This window comes from Meriones unguiculatus, chromosome 5 (genome assembly GCF_030254825.1).
Source record: "Meriones unguiculatus strain TT.TT164.6M chromosome 5, Bangor_MerUng_6.1, whole genome shotgun sequence".
Taxonomy (NCBI): domain Eukaryota; kingdom Metazoa; phylum Chordata; class Mammalia; order Rodentia; family Muridae; genus Meriones; species Meriones unguiculatus.
The window spans coordinates 112,867,759-112,881,216 of NC_083353.1; the positions used below are offsets into that span (position 1 = coordinate 112,867,759).

Sequence of the window (13,458 nt, forward strand, 5' to 3'; positions counted from 1 at the left end):
ATGGCCTAACGCGGGTGACCCCTGAAGACGCTGTACAAAGACGGCATGTGAGGGGGCAATCTGGGCTCCGTGCTGAATCTTTCTTGAAAATGCACAAAGCTCAACCAAGAAAAAAAGGAAGGATGGAAGAGGAAGGAGAAAGGAAGAAAAGCAAACATGTCAGGGCTGGTATCCTTGCCTTCTGGCTGCCTTGAACAGGCTCACACACAGAGACAGGAAGCAGGCTGGAGGTGGTTAGGGTCCTGGGGAGCAGGGCACAGGTAGTGGCCGTTCAACAGTTATTATAGGCTTGCGTATTTATTTATTATTTATTGGTGAATAGAAGTTTTAGGGTAGGGGGCTGGAGAGACGGCTCAGTGGCTAAGAGCACATGATACTCTGCAGAAGGTTGAGTTCAGTTCCCAGCACCCATAACAAGCAGCTCACAACTGCCTGTAGCTCCAGAGAACATAATGAACTCATCTGCCTTCCAGGCACACACACACACACACACACACACTAAATCTTTGGGGGAATTGGAAGGGTGTTTTGTTGTTGTTGATGTTGTTCATTTGGCTTTTTTGTTGTTGTTTTGTTTTACTTTATGTTTTGTTTATTTTGGTTCTTCGTTTCCAAGACAGAGTCTCAGTATGTCCTGGAGCTCACTCGGTAGACCAGGTGGCCTCAGACTCAGAGAGATCTGCCTGCCTATGCCTCCTGAGCACGAGAATCAAAGAGGCCACTACGTTTGGCTCCAAAAATAAATTTTAAAAAGAAAAGTTTTAGGGTAGGTGAGATGGTTCGGTAAGTAAAAGCATTTGCCCCCATCCTGGATCCCGCGTGGTGGAAGGCAAGAACTCCTGAAATTTGTCCTCAGACCCCCACATGAACACGTACACGTACATACTAAATAAATACAAACAAAAACGTTGTCTTAAGTTTTAGGAACCAATGGGCCTTGCAAGCCTATATTCTGAGTCCTTGGGAGGCAGAGGCAAGAGGATCAAGAATTCAGCCTCCTGCCAGGTCTCTGCTCCACAGAAGGAAAAGAAAGCTGTGGGCCTGGATGACCCCAGCGGTGCTTATGACGTTCCGAATGTAATCGTTGCCGCTGAATCCTATGCTTAAGACAAGCAGGAAGAAAAACCACAGGCAAACAGAAGGCAAGCAAGTGGATCAGCAATGCACTCTTTCTCTTGTTTCTCTCAGGTCCAAACAAAGGACCGCCCACACCCTGCGCATCTTTACTGGACCCAACCCAGAAGGCAGATGTTGGATACCTGGTGGGAGTGATGCTGTCAGGGGGGAGGAGCTTACAAGGGCGAGTTCAAATTTGAATGCCAGGGACCAGTGCTCTGTCACACAACTGCACTGAAGCAGCCTTGCTTGAAGCAAGCTTCCTTTGGCCTCAGAATTTGAAGGAGCCAAGACCGCCACGCTGGAGACTGATATGGACAGGTAACAAGACAGTCGTGTGTGTGTGTGTGTGTGTGTGTGTGTGTGTGTGTGTGTGTGTGCGCGCGCGCGCTCTAGTCCTGCTGGCTGGCTGGCCCGATGGAATTCTTTGCCTGTCTGTGTGCACATTTCCTATTCTGGATCTGTCTCAGCATCCTCTGCTCAGGTCTTTTGCGTTCTGAGCATAACTCTTGAGGTTCCTCACTTCCCTCAGGCTCTTTCTTCTCTGTGTTGCAAAGGAGACAGAAAGTCCTGACTCGTCCCGAAACCTGGACAGAGCTGGAGGTGGCTTATGGAATGACAGCAAACCCTCAGGGGCTCGCAGCACGGAGGTGGCAGCAACGCCTTACTGAAAACAGTAGTGGTTGTTCTCATAATTATTTGGCAAATAGACAACATTTTAAGACTCACACAGGGAGTCATTACTGGAATTATTTGGTGATAGTAAGGAAATCTGTACTTCTTAAAGATACTAAACATTAGCGGGGTGCAGTGGCACCCGCCTGTAATCCCAGCACTCAGGGAGGCAGAGGCGGTAAGGTCCTCTGTGAAGACCTCTGTGAGGTCCAGGTCAGCCTGGTTCTCAAAGTGAGTCCTGGACAGCCAAGGCTACACAGAGAAACCCTGTCTCAGAAAACAATTAAAAACAAACAAACAAAAAAAAAAAAAAAACAACTAAACATTTGGGATGAATTGCTTGCAACTCATTACCATTACCATAGTGTCTTATTGTAAGGAGAGAATTCCATTAAATGAGCAATTTAATGTTGGAGACTCAATTGTTAGACACTTTTACTGTGGCATTTTTACTGCTTAATTAATCTGTGCAGAGATGTCTTAAGTTCTTGACGACTTTTCAGGGCTCTCATATACAGCTCATGATGCCAGTATCAAAGGTCTCTCTCTCATTTTTCTACCTTTACTGCCAGGGCGTGAGTCCAGCCTCATTCATACACTTGAACTCAAGTCCATCTCGGTTATAAACTTTAAAATATGGAGTTAATATAGTTAATGATAGTGCGGGTGTTCTTGGGGTTCTAGGTTTTCTCTTTCTTCTTTCTTTCTTTTTTATTTCCTTTCTCCTCTCCCCCCTCCTCCTCCTCCCATCCCCCCTCACCCCTATGAAGGACCACAACGCATGCTAGACAAATGTGCTGCCTGAACTACATCCAGAGCCTTAACAAACAAACAAACAATGTTCACAGGGGTGAGGCAGACAGTGTCAACTACTTCATGAGTTCGTGGTGAGATTTTGAAAATAAATGTGAGGTCTACACCCTGATGAGGAAGGAGCTGAGAGAAATCTATGCGCATAGCAAAATGTGAAGCAAAGACAAAGACAGAGGCTAAAATTCAGAGAAAAGCAAACAAGAAAGTGGAGAGGTGGCGCTGAGCTCATGGAGAGGGCAGTACTGCTATTCTGCCTGGATTATTTTTAACCCTCTGTGTCTGGTTTGCATTGCTAGGGAAGCAGCTAGCGTTCTGCCTCAAGGAGCACAGCTGTCTCAGCGGCTGTCAATCTACAGGCTTGAAAAAAAAAAAAAACACCCAGCAAAGACCTCCCTTCCTGGGAGGAACATGCTGAGGAGAGGGAACTGGAAACAGGCCCCTAGCTAGAGTTGAGGGACACGATGGATCTAGGGACCCAAAAAACAAGTGAGGATTGTGCAGTTCCGCCCACCACGGCTGGAATCTTTTCTTTTCTTTTTTCTTTTTTCGTTTTGTTTTTTGAGACAGGCTTTCTCTGTGAAGCCTTGGCTGTCCTGGACTCGCTTTGTAGACCAGGCTGGCCTCGAACTCACAGTGATCTGCCTGCCTCTGCCTCTGCCTCCCTGGGTGCTGGGATAAAAATGGTGATGCCTCGGTGGCTGGAATCTTAAGACAGAAATGGCCTATTATATCTTCCTGTGCTTTGGATATAATTCTTTTACTTGTGTCACATCCTTCTCTGCTAAAGTCCCAGGATACCTCTTCTTCATAATAGCAGCCTCCATTCCCAATACATACTCATAAACATACACATACATGCACACAGACACACGTACATACACATGCTACCCACAGTATGTGGAAAAAACAAAATTTTTAGGGCAGTGAGTATAGTTCTGTGGTTCAGCACTCACTAGCATGTACAAAGCTCCAGGTTCAATCCACTGCAAAGGTTTTTCCACTTTTCCTGTCTAGCTAACACAAAGTTTAGTTAAATATAAAGGATTTATTGCTAAGAGATGAAGCTCAAACTGCTTAAACCTGGCTGGATTCAAGAAATATCTGTGCTTATTATTATATGCCGAGCTTAGTTATGCTAAGTGTTTATTGTTGTTGTTATTTTGAGGGGGGTCCTATTACATGGCCTGGCTGGCTTAGAATTCTCCGTGTAAACCAGGCTCCAATACACAAAGATCCACCTGCCTCTGCTTCCCGAAAGGTTCTGGAACTAAAAGTGTGTGTCACCACGCCCAGCTGCTAATGGTTTTCATATGCTAGTGATGAACAATACACAGGGAGGCTGTACGATGATTATCATAGTAAGTTATTATTTCAAAATAAAGCCATTATTGCCAGACCCTCAGACAGGACAATCATGAATTTGAGGCCAGCTGCAGCTACATAGAGATTTCCAGGTCAGCATGGTTACACAGCAAGACCATGTCGGGGGAAAAGAAAAGGACTTCCCAAAAGTCAGGGACTTATCTCTTGTAGTGCATTGTTATCAAAACATGTGCTCAGTGATAGCACATTGATGGCACGCGAATATTCACAGTAGTGCTAACCACCATGGCACCAAAGTGGAACATACCCAAATTTCAATCCACACGTGAATGAGTAAGCAAAACATGCTACACCCACACAGCAGAATATTGCTTAGCAGGAAAAAGGAAGCAACCACTGATCCTTGGAGGGATATCGAGATCACTCTGTTCAGGGAGAGAAGTCACGCAGGAAGGAGGAAATGGGATTCGTATGAAATGGCAGAAAGTTGGGATAACCTGCCTTTACAGAGAGAGGGTCAGCCGCGGCCTGGGTGAGAGGAGAAACAGCATCAAACAGTGACAAAGAAACTTTAAGAAGCCTGAGAAATGCCCTGGGCTCTAATCGCACGGCAGTCTGGGCTGTGGACCTGCGAGCACTCACAGAGCTTCAGATTTTAAGTGTGTGGAGCTTACTGTGCAAATCGTAGCTCCACAACAACAAAAGTGAAAAACGGTTTCAATTCTCGGGCATCAAAACCGTATTCAAATCTCTGAACTACTTCTCCCTCCCACCGCCGCCCCAATTCTCTGCACTTCCACCCGTCACCACTGTGTGGCAGTGCTGTCCCTACAAGTGTCGGGCGCTGCTCTATCATCGGCATCTCCCAGGTCCTGGGTTACCAAGCACACAGCTTTAACTGCGTGGGAAGATGGCTTTGTGGGAACAGAGCTCACCACGAAAGCAGGAGGACCCGAGTTTGGCTCCCCAAAAGCAAGCACCTGTAATCTGAGTGCTTCTAAGGCAAGACGGGAGGTGGAGACAGGAGAACGCCAGGAAGCTTGGGAGCCAGTTAGCCTACACACACACACACACACACACACACACACACACTCTCTCACACGCACGAACGCATACATACAACACAAAGATTTTTAAAATTAATTTTTAAGTGTGTGTGTGTGTGTGTGTGTGTGTGTGTGTGTCCTCAGAAGTCAGGGGTGTTGGATACCCTGAAGCCGGGAGTGACAGTCGGTTGTGACACACCTGATGTGGGTGCTGGGTCTAGAACTCAGATCTTCCGAAAGAGCCGCAGTACCTGCTCTTAACTGCTGGGCAGTCTCTCCAGTCCCCCAAAAGATTTCATTTTTAAAGGAAGAGGAAGGAGAATGGACCCCGAGGGTCTGGAGGTGGAGCTCAGATGGCGGAGAACCTGGCAGCATACACAAAGCCCTGGGTTAGGTCCCCAACAGATTGGGGGGAGGGCGCCCCTGACTACCTGGGAAGTGGGGGCAGGGGAGTCATCCACTCAAGCTTCCAGCCTAAGCTATAGCAGACCTCATCTCAAAACAGACAACAACAGTTGTTGAACAAACCCAACAAAGCCCAGAAATGAAAACCCAGAGACCCAAGGAAGGGCTGTCGAGATGGCTTAGCAGCTTAAGGCACTTGAGGCCAAACCTGACCGCCTGAGTTTGACTCCCCGGACCTCACATGATGGAAGCAGAGGGCCGACTTTCGAAAGCTGCCCTCTGACCTCCACATCATGCGCATCCACAATAATAAATAGGCGTAAGTTGTTTTTTTTTTTTTTTAAAGACGCAGAGGAAACTGTCTATCATATTTCTGCCCAAGAAGAATAGGTACTATGTAGAGATGTGATTGCAAGTCGGCGTGACCGAAACTGACCCTGTGCTTACCGAGGGAGGGGGACGGCGAGGTCGGTAGCCTTCCTTTTCCTGATGCAGGACAGGACCCCCATGGAACACTGGTCTTCAGGGACCTTTCTTTTCTCAGTAGCTCAGCGGCTTTAAGATCCTGTTCTTCCTTCCTCCGCCTCTCAAGTGCTGGGGTTGGAGTGGTGTGCCAGCGTGCCTGGCTGGGAGCGACATTTCTAGGTTTTCTTTTGCCCTGTCCTGTGGTACTGGGGGCTGGAGCTAGAGCCTCAAACACGATAGGCCACTGCTGTACGGCTGAGCCGTGTCCTTGCTGTGGAGTCCAGGCTGGGCTCGAACCTCCAGCGATCCCCCTGAGTGCTGAGCTTACAGGCACGAGCAACCTCACCTGAGCCTTGCCAGGTTTTATGACTTGCTTTGGGAAGAGTTCCGGCTCTGCAGTGCTCTTGGGGTATTAGGGCGGGGTGGGGGATAGGAGAAGGGCAGAAGGTTAGAGAGACAGTATCTAAGGTGGCACCTAGCACCTTTCGGTCTCTCGTGTTCCTGGTTCTCAGGATGTCAGAGCTTTTTTCTGATACACTTTTTCTCAGTCCGAATAGAACTTACAAATTTACACGATTAGTTAAATATGGAAACTGAGGAAGAAAAAAAGCAATCAAGAAGGGCTAGAGAGAGACGGCTGGGCTTAGAAAGACGGCTCTTTCTAAGCCAGTGGTTAAGAGCACTGGTTAAGAGCATTGGCTACTTTTCCAGAAGTCCTGAGTCCATTTCCCAGCAACCTCGTGATGGCTCACAACCGTGTATAACGGGGTCTGAAGCCCTCTTCTGGCCTGCAGGCGCCCTTGTAGACAGAGAGTTCATACATAAAACACATAAATAAATACATTAAAAAAATAAAAATTAGCTGACTGTGGTGGTGCACGCCTGTGATCCCAGTGTTCTGGGAGGCAGAGGCAGGCGGATCTCTGTGATATGAGCTCCAGGCTATCCTGGTCTACAAAGTGAGTCCAGAACAGCCAGGACTGACACAGAGAAACCCTGCCTCCAAAACCCAAACAAACAAACAAATAAATAAATATTAATTAAGGGTAATTACCTAGTTTGCTTACTGCAGGGGGGAGAGGGGTGGACCATGGGTGCGGGAGATGCCTGCTGCTTCATCCTGTAGAGGATGAGATACGGTGGTGGAGGCAGGAGGAAGAGTCGGAAATACAAGGGTAAGACTGAAAAACGGGTCATTTCACATCATCCTTAGCTCGAAGACAGCTGCCAAAGGTGACTGTCATGGGGACTGAGATAGGTTTAGGGCTCTCCCAGTGGGTCTCGTTTTGGAGCAGGGAAGGATGGATGGATTTGAGGCCGAGAGTCACCTAACTAGAATGCAGACAGCTGTAGGTTCAGCAGCAACAACAACAACAATAATAATTAGAGCTGAAGGAAGAACATGGCGACGGAGAGGCCACGCCCTGAGTTTCTTTTCTCCTTCACAGCCTTCTGATGAAGCAAAAGAAGTTCCTTTATCACTTCAAAAATGTCCGCTGGGCTAAAGGCCGGCACGAGACCTACCTGTGCTACGTAGTAAAGAGGAGGGACAGCGCCACTTCTTTTTCGCTGGACTTTGGCCACCTCCGCAACAAGGTACGGTCAGGGTCAGTGGCTGCTGATGCTGAGGTGTGGGTGCTGCTGGTGCCGAGCAAAGGGGAGAGAGAGCAAGCCCCTGCGCTCCCAAGCTGACAATCCTCCTGCCTCGATGCTGCAGTTGCTGTGGTTACAGGCGTGTGCACACACTGATGAGCTTTTTCAGGGTATTTACTGTCTCCACTGGGTTCCTCCGGTTCTTTTCTCAGCCTGTTTAACCACGGTAGGCCCGGCCTGGAGGTTGTTAGTCAGCCATGCTGGGAAGCCTCACGTCACACCTCGCTTCAGTGACAGGAAGAATTGCCCCCGAATCTTCCTGTCGCTCCGGAGCCTCTGAATTGCTTTAAGACTGAAATAGTGGGGCTGGAGGGGCTTGGTGGTTAAGAGAGCTTTCTGGGTGTCTGGGGACCCTGGGCTTGATTCCCAGCCTCCACATGGAAACTCAAAACCATGTTCCAGAGGATCCGATGCTCTCCCCCAGCCTCCGAGGGCACCAGGCGCACAGGTGCACACACAAGCATGCAAGCGAAACATCCATATAAATTAGACAAAAAAGATTGAGCTAAAGTCAGGCAGTAGTGGCTCACCCCTTTAATCCCAGCACTCGGGAGGCAGAGGCAGGTGGATCTCTATGAGTTTGGGGCCAGCCTGGTCTACAGTGTGAGTTCCAGGACAGCCAGGGCTACAATAGAGAAACCCTGTAAAAGAAAAGAAAAACAAAAAGATTAAGGTAAAAAGACAACTGTGATGGTTCACGTCTGTATTTCTAGCACTTGCAAGGCTGGGGCAGGAAGACTGCCATCAATTCAGGCCAGCCTGAATTGTGAGACCCTGTGTCAAAAAATAAATAAATAAATAAATAAATATCCAAAATAAATAAATAAAAACTAAAAGTAAGAGCATTTTGACCTAGAAAACATTTTTAAAACTTTAATTTCCACAGTGCCAGGGATGAAATAAAGGACCTGCCATGCCAGACAAGTGCCCTGGCCCTGATCTCCACCCCTAACCACCTCTGGCCCCTCAGTCCTCAGGGCTTTCATCCCACAGTGCTGGGTTCCTCCTCGAGCACTTCCTTGAACGAGCAAAAACAAATAGTGTCTTTAGAACTTTGGAAAATCAAGGAGAAAAATATATATATTAGGAAAAAAGATGACATGAACTCAACTCTGGTTTCGAGGTGATTCCGTTTAACCGGGTGAGTCTCCTTAGGCCAGGTCCAGAGGCCTGAGAGAATTGCCTTTCCAGGAGAGCTCTTGCAGACCGGTTTCCACATCCTTGCCCCAAGGCCTCTCCTGGACTCCCGGGAAGAGCCCCTGGGGTTGGCTATGCCGCAGTCTCCTTTGCCAGCCTCTTCAGGGGTAACTTACCTCACTACCATCATTCTACACGCCATCTCCTCCCTCCTTGGAGCCATGACACACTGTGTTTATGGACCTTTTCAAGTGGTACTTCTCTTACATCGCGCGGAGTGCTCGCACCACCATCTCCGTTTCCTGCAAGGGGAGAGGGCAAAAGAGATGGGTCAGGTAAAAAAACCTTCTTCAGTCTTGGACTAACGGTCTTCCACAACGGGAGGTGGACCTACCGAGGTTGCAGTTATCAGTCACGGAGACCACACAACCCACACACATTACTTAATCGCTCTTCTCCGCTTCCAGGCAAAGGTAGAGCCTCTGAGGTCACTTAAATAAGCTTTTCCCTCCAGGCAGCGCCCTAACCCTCCTTACCAATTGTCCTGGCGCCACCTAGTGGCTAAGGTGCAATTGCACAACATCGCATCCAAACAAATTTAATCCTTGCGTAATAAAGAGATTTGGCTCCAGCAAGCGCCCCCTTCAGAAAATTAACGTTATGCTGGGTGGGTTGGCCTCCGTGCGTTCGAGGCCAGCCTGGTCTCCATGGGGAATTCCAGGCCAGCCTCCCAAACGGCCTGGGCTGGGTGGGTGAGCGTGCCCGTCACGTCTTTCCGCAGTCGGGGTGCCACGTGGAATTGCTATTCCTACGTTACATCTCCGACTGGGACCTGGACCCTGGCCGGTGTTACCGCGTCACCTGGTTCACCTCCTGGAGCCCCTGCTACGACTGCGCCCGGCACGTGGCCGAGTTTCTGAGGTGGAACCCCAACCTCAGCCTGAGGATCTTCACCGCGCGCCTCTACTTCTGCGAGGACCGCAAGGCGGAGCCCGAGGGGCTGCGGAGGCTGCACCGCGCCGGGGTCCAGATCGGAATCATGACCTTCAAAGGTGAGAGCTGGGCACAGGAGAGGGAGGTCTGGATTACGGCTCCGGGAGAGGAGGGTGAACGGGGAGACTGGGGCGCGGTGCTGTGTGCAGGCTCTGGGTTCGTCCTCCAGGTCAGAAGTAGTTGGTTTTGGAGACAAATCCCAGGCTTGCCTTCAACCTGCAAGTCTCCAGCCTCTGCTTTCTGGGGTTCTGGGACTATAAGTGTGCATCAACCTCAGAATAATCAGAATTTGGGAGATAGAAGTTGGGGGGGGTTGGCTGTGGGTACGTTCACGATGATGATGATGATGATGATGATGATGATGATGATGATGATGATGGCCAGCGAGATGGCTCGGTGGGAGCACTTGCCTTAATGACTTAAGTTTGATCCCTGAAACCCTGAATGTCGGAAGAAGAGAAAGGAACCTCACAAACCGTTCTCTGCCCTTCTGACCTTCAACCCCACACTGTCGTGACCTGCGCGCGCGCGCGCACACACACACACACACACACACACACCTCCTTCTTATTTATTTATTTATTTATTTATTTAAGACTATTTCTACTGCTGGAACACCTTTGTGGAGAATCACGAAAGAAGATTTAAAGCCTGGGAAGGGCTGCATGAAAATTCCGTCCGGCTTACTCGACAGCTTCGGCGCATCCTTTTGGTAAGAGTATCCTCGCCCCGCCCCCTCTCTGTCTCTCTCCCTCGCCTGGAGCCTCTTAGGTATTTATTTGTATCGCTCCTTTTTTCGTGTGGGGACTACTCCATGGCGCCCACAATCCAGTTTTCTCTTCTGTCTTTCCCCACGTCAGAGCCCCCACTTGGACTTCTTGTTCTTGCCATCTCTCCGCCCAGTCCTCACAACTCTCTCTCTCTTACTCTCCCCTTCTTTTTTTCCTGGTCCCCATCCCCATTCCACTTCCTTCATCCGCTTTCTCTTTCCCCCCTGCTCAACTCTGAAGCCGGTCCCTCTGCTGACATCTCTCTTCCTCCGCAGCCCCTGTATGAAGTCGATGACCTGCGAGATGCATTCCGTGTTCTGGGACTTTGATGGCAGCCTCCCGGGGCGCCACGTGATGGAATTCCTCTGCTGAAGAGAGCGGGTGGGAAACCATCCTCCGAGCTGCCTGTTTTTCTTCTTAAGCACCCACGTTCGTGGAGCGTAGGCGTGAAACTGTCTATGACTTTTTAAAAACCCTTGAGAGCCGCAGCGTGGCCTAGGACATCCAGCGAGGTGAGGCGACGGGTAGTTCCGATTGCAACATCGCCATCTACCGGGGAACGGCCGAACGTCAGGACGTTGGACCACAGTTAAGAGATGCCCTCTCTGCCTCTCTGACTTCTCCGCAGGGTGGAAACCGAAGGCATATACGCTTAGAACGGCGCGTGGAGACGATCACGCGGTTTGTTACACCCACCCACACAGTCTTTTCTGTTATCATTCACTTGAATTGTGAAGGGCATCAGTGACAGATCTTTCTACTCTTTTCCTTTGAGGCTCACTTACAAGGAACCTCCTCTGACGAGGCCATGGATTGTGGGCTGTCCTGATGAGGGAGTCTGAGTGATACATAGCAAACCATTCTCTCGACAGCATTAACAGGCAGGCACGTGCTGTATGTTTTCACTGTCTGTCGTGTTTTTCACATTTGTGTTCGAGAGGGCTTGGGGTGGGACTGGGAATACACATGATCACCTCTGGGTCATTTTAATAAAGGTCTCAAACGCAGATGAGGATTATGAAGAAATCACGGTGAAAACGAGTTAATGCCCTCAGGGAGCAAATCCTCTGGGAACACAGCCTCTTTTTATTTTTTTTTAAATGTAATTAGTTTATTTACAATCTTATCTAGTATAAGAGTTCAAGAGTTTAATCCAGTTTTCAGATCAGGTCTCTTAAACATTTGTCATTCAGTTAAAGGGATCAGTTAAACATCCTCATTTTTTAAGTAGTTGGTGCCTTTGCTATAAAGAAAGGAGCAGAAAATCCACGTCCAAATCACACAGTCATCATAGCCTGTTTCCTACTGAAAAATGGACCATTCTTCCCCGGGCTCAGACGGACCACAGAGGTGGTGAACCTTGAGAGACTCTGGCCCAACGTGGCTCTTTGGAAAGTTCTGTAAGGGGCACAGAGATCGAAGACGGCAGAAATGGCCACACGACCCTGGTCTCCTTTCCTCACGGCCTTGGGAACTGACCCTTGAAGGAGCCTGTGGTTTAGAACCACCACCAACGTCTACCAATGGACACCTTGGCGTTGCTTGAGTATGGAGAAGTAATTTATTTTCTTTGATGGTGGCAAAAGATGTTAAACAAAATTCTCTAGTTTTTATATGTGTGGGATGCTGCTCCCCCAAATGGTGAACTGTATGAGAGGGTGACAAAATAGAATCATACCTGATGCCAGGCAAGGCGGCACTCATCCGTAGTTCCAGCATCCGGGAGGCTGAGGCAGGAGGATTGAACGTTTGAGACCCTGCTTCAAATAGTGTGGCAGAGGTGGCTGGGAGGCTGTGGGGGTAAACAATGGTTAACAAGGAAAAGAATGAAAGCCCACGGCAAGGAAATTATGCTTTACCCAACCAAATGGAGGGAGCCGGCATAGACTCCCTGTTTGTCCCTCTTTAAGCCTTGTCTCCCTAAACAACTCCGGTGATGAGAAAAAATATTCAGAATAAACAGCCCTTGTAGTTATTTTCTTGTTACCCTCATAACACAATTCAAAGACCCACGGGAAATTCTAAACACACAACTGTATTTACTGTATGGAAGTTGCTGCAGAAGAGTAGAAGAAATAAAGATCGTTAATTGCTTCCTGCATGTCTTCAAGTTTTATATTATGCTGTACGGCAGGCAGTGACGTTCCTGCCATCTTTCGTTTCCTCTTCCGAAATGTTAAATTTCTGAAGCCTCAGAAATTGAGGCTTTAGAAATCACTCTAGCTGTCCACATAATTGTGACCATCTGAAATTGTAATGACATTGCTCAGCAGCTATTCTCTTGATTTTTAGGAACTCCCCCTTCCCCCCCCCACAGCAAATTTATTCTGTCTCATTTTAAAGCAACTGAATAAGTGATTAATCTATGACCAGTTTATTTCTGACAAAGGTACAAGGAGTGGTGAGTCCTGTCAGCAAATGTGCTGGAACAATTTGACACCAGGAGCTAAGGAATGTATTTGACGCCAGGGGTGGTGGCACCCAGCTGTAATCCCAGCACTCTGGGAGGCAAGAGGCAGGCAGATTGCTGTGAGTTCGAGGCCAGCCTGGTCTACAAATCTAGTCCAGGACAGTCAAGGCTACACAGAGAAACCCTATCTCGAAAAAACAAAAATCAAAAACAAGCAAACAAAGAAGAGATCAGTAGTAGTTGAGGCCAGCTTAGGCGGAAGAAAGACTCTGTCTTAAACAGAACAAATAAAAAGAGTAGATTTGGGCCTCTTCCACATGTTAAACATAGGACTGTTTAACATGCTCTGTGGAAAGGACTTCCATGTAGGAACTGAAAGTTTAAACCTCTGGCGTGGCGTAGCTGGAAGTCTTCCTGACTTTGGACTAGGGAACTGTTCCCTCGCCACCAGGATGGCCGTCCGCCCAGCACGGTGTCCACAAGGCAGCAGAGCGACTGGAGCTCGTGGGCGCACGGGAATGTGAAATGGCATAACCACTGTGGGAAGCATCTTGGCAGATCCTCCGAAGTTAAGCAGAGAATGCTGTATGACCCGACAATCCTGCCGCTGAGTTACGAACGCAAGGAGTTAGCTGGCTCAGTTGGTGAAGTG

At 48.6% G+C, this 13,458-nt stretch overlaps 1 protein-coding gene across 1 annotated transcript; it reads left to right on the forward strand.

Moving 5' to 3' along the window:
• Positions 1-1,345: 1,345 nt before the first annotated feature.
• Aicda (activation induced cytidine deaminase) lies at positions 1,346-12,458 on the forward strand. The gene is made up of 5 exons (XM_060383362.1): positions 1,346-1,437; positions 7,292-7,439; positions 9,415-9,685; positions 10,223-10,338; positions 10,672-12,458. Exons 1-5 carry the CDS (start codon positions 1,430-1,432, stop codon positions 10,723-10,725), a joined length of 597 nt encoding a protein of 198 aa, XP_060239345.1. The 5' UTR covers positions 1,346-1,429; the 3' UTR covers positions 10,726-12,458.
• Positions 12,459-13,458: the final 1,000 nt, after the last annotated feature.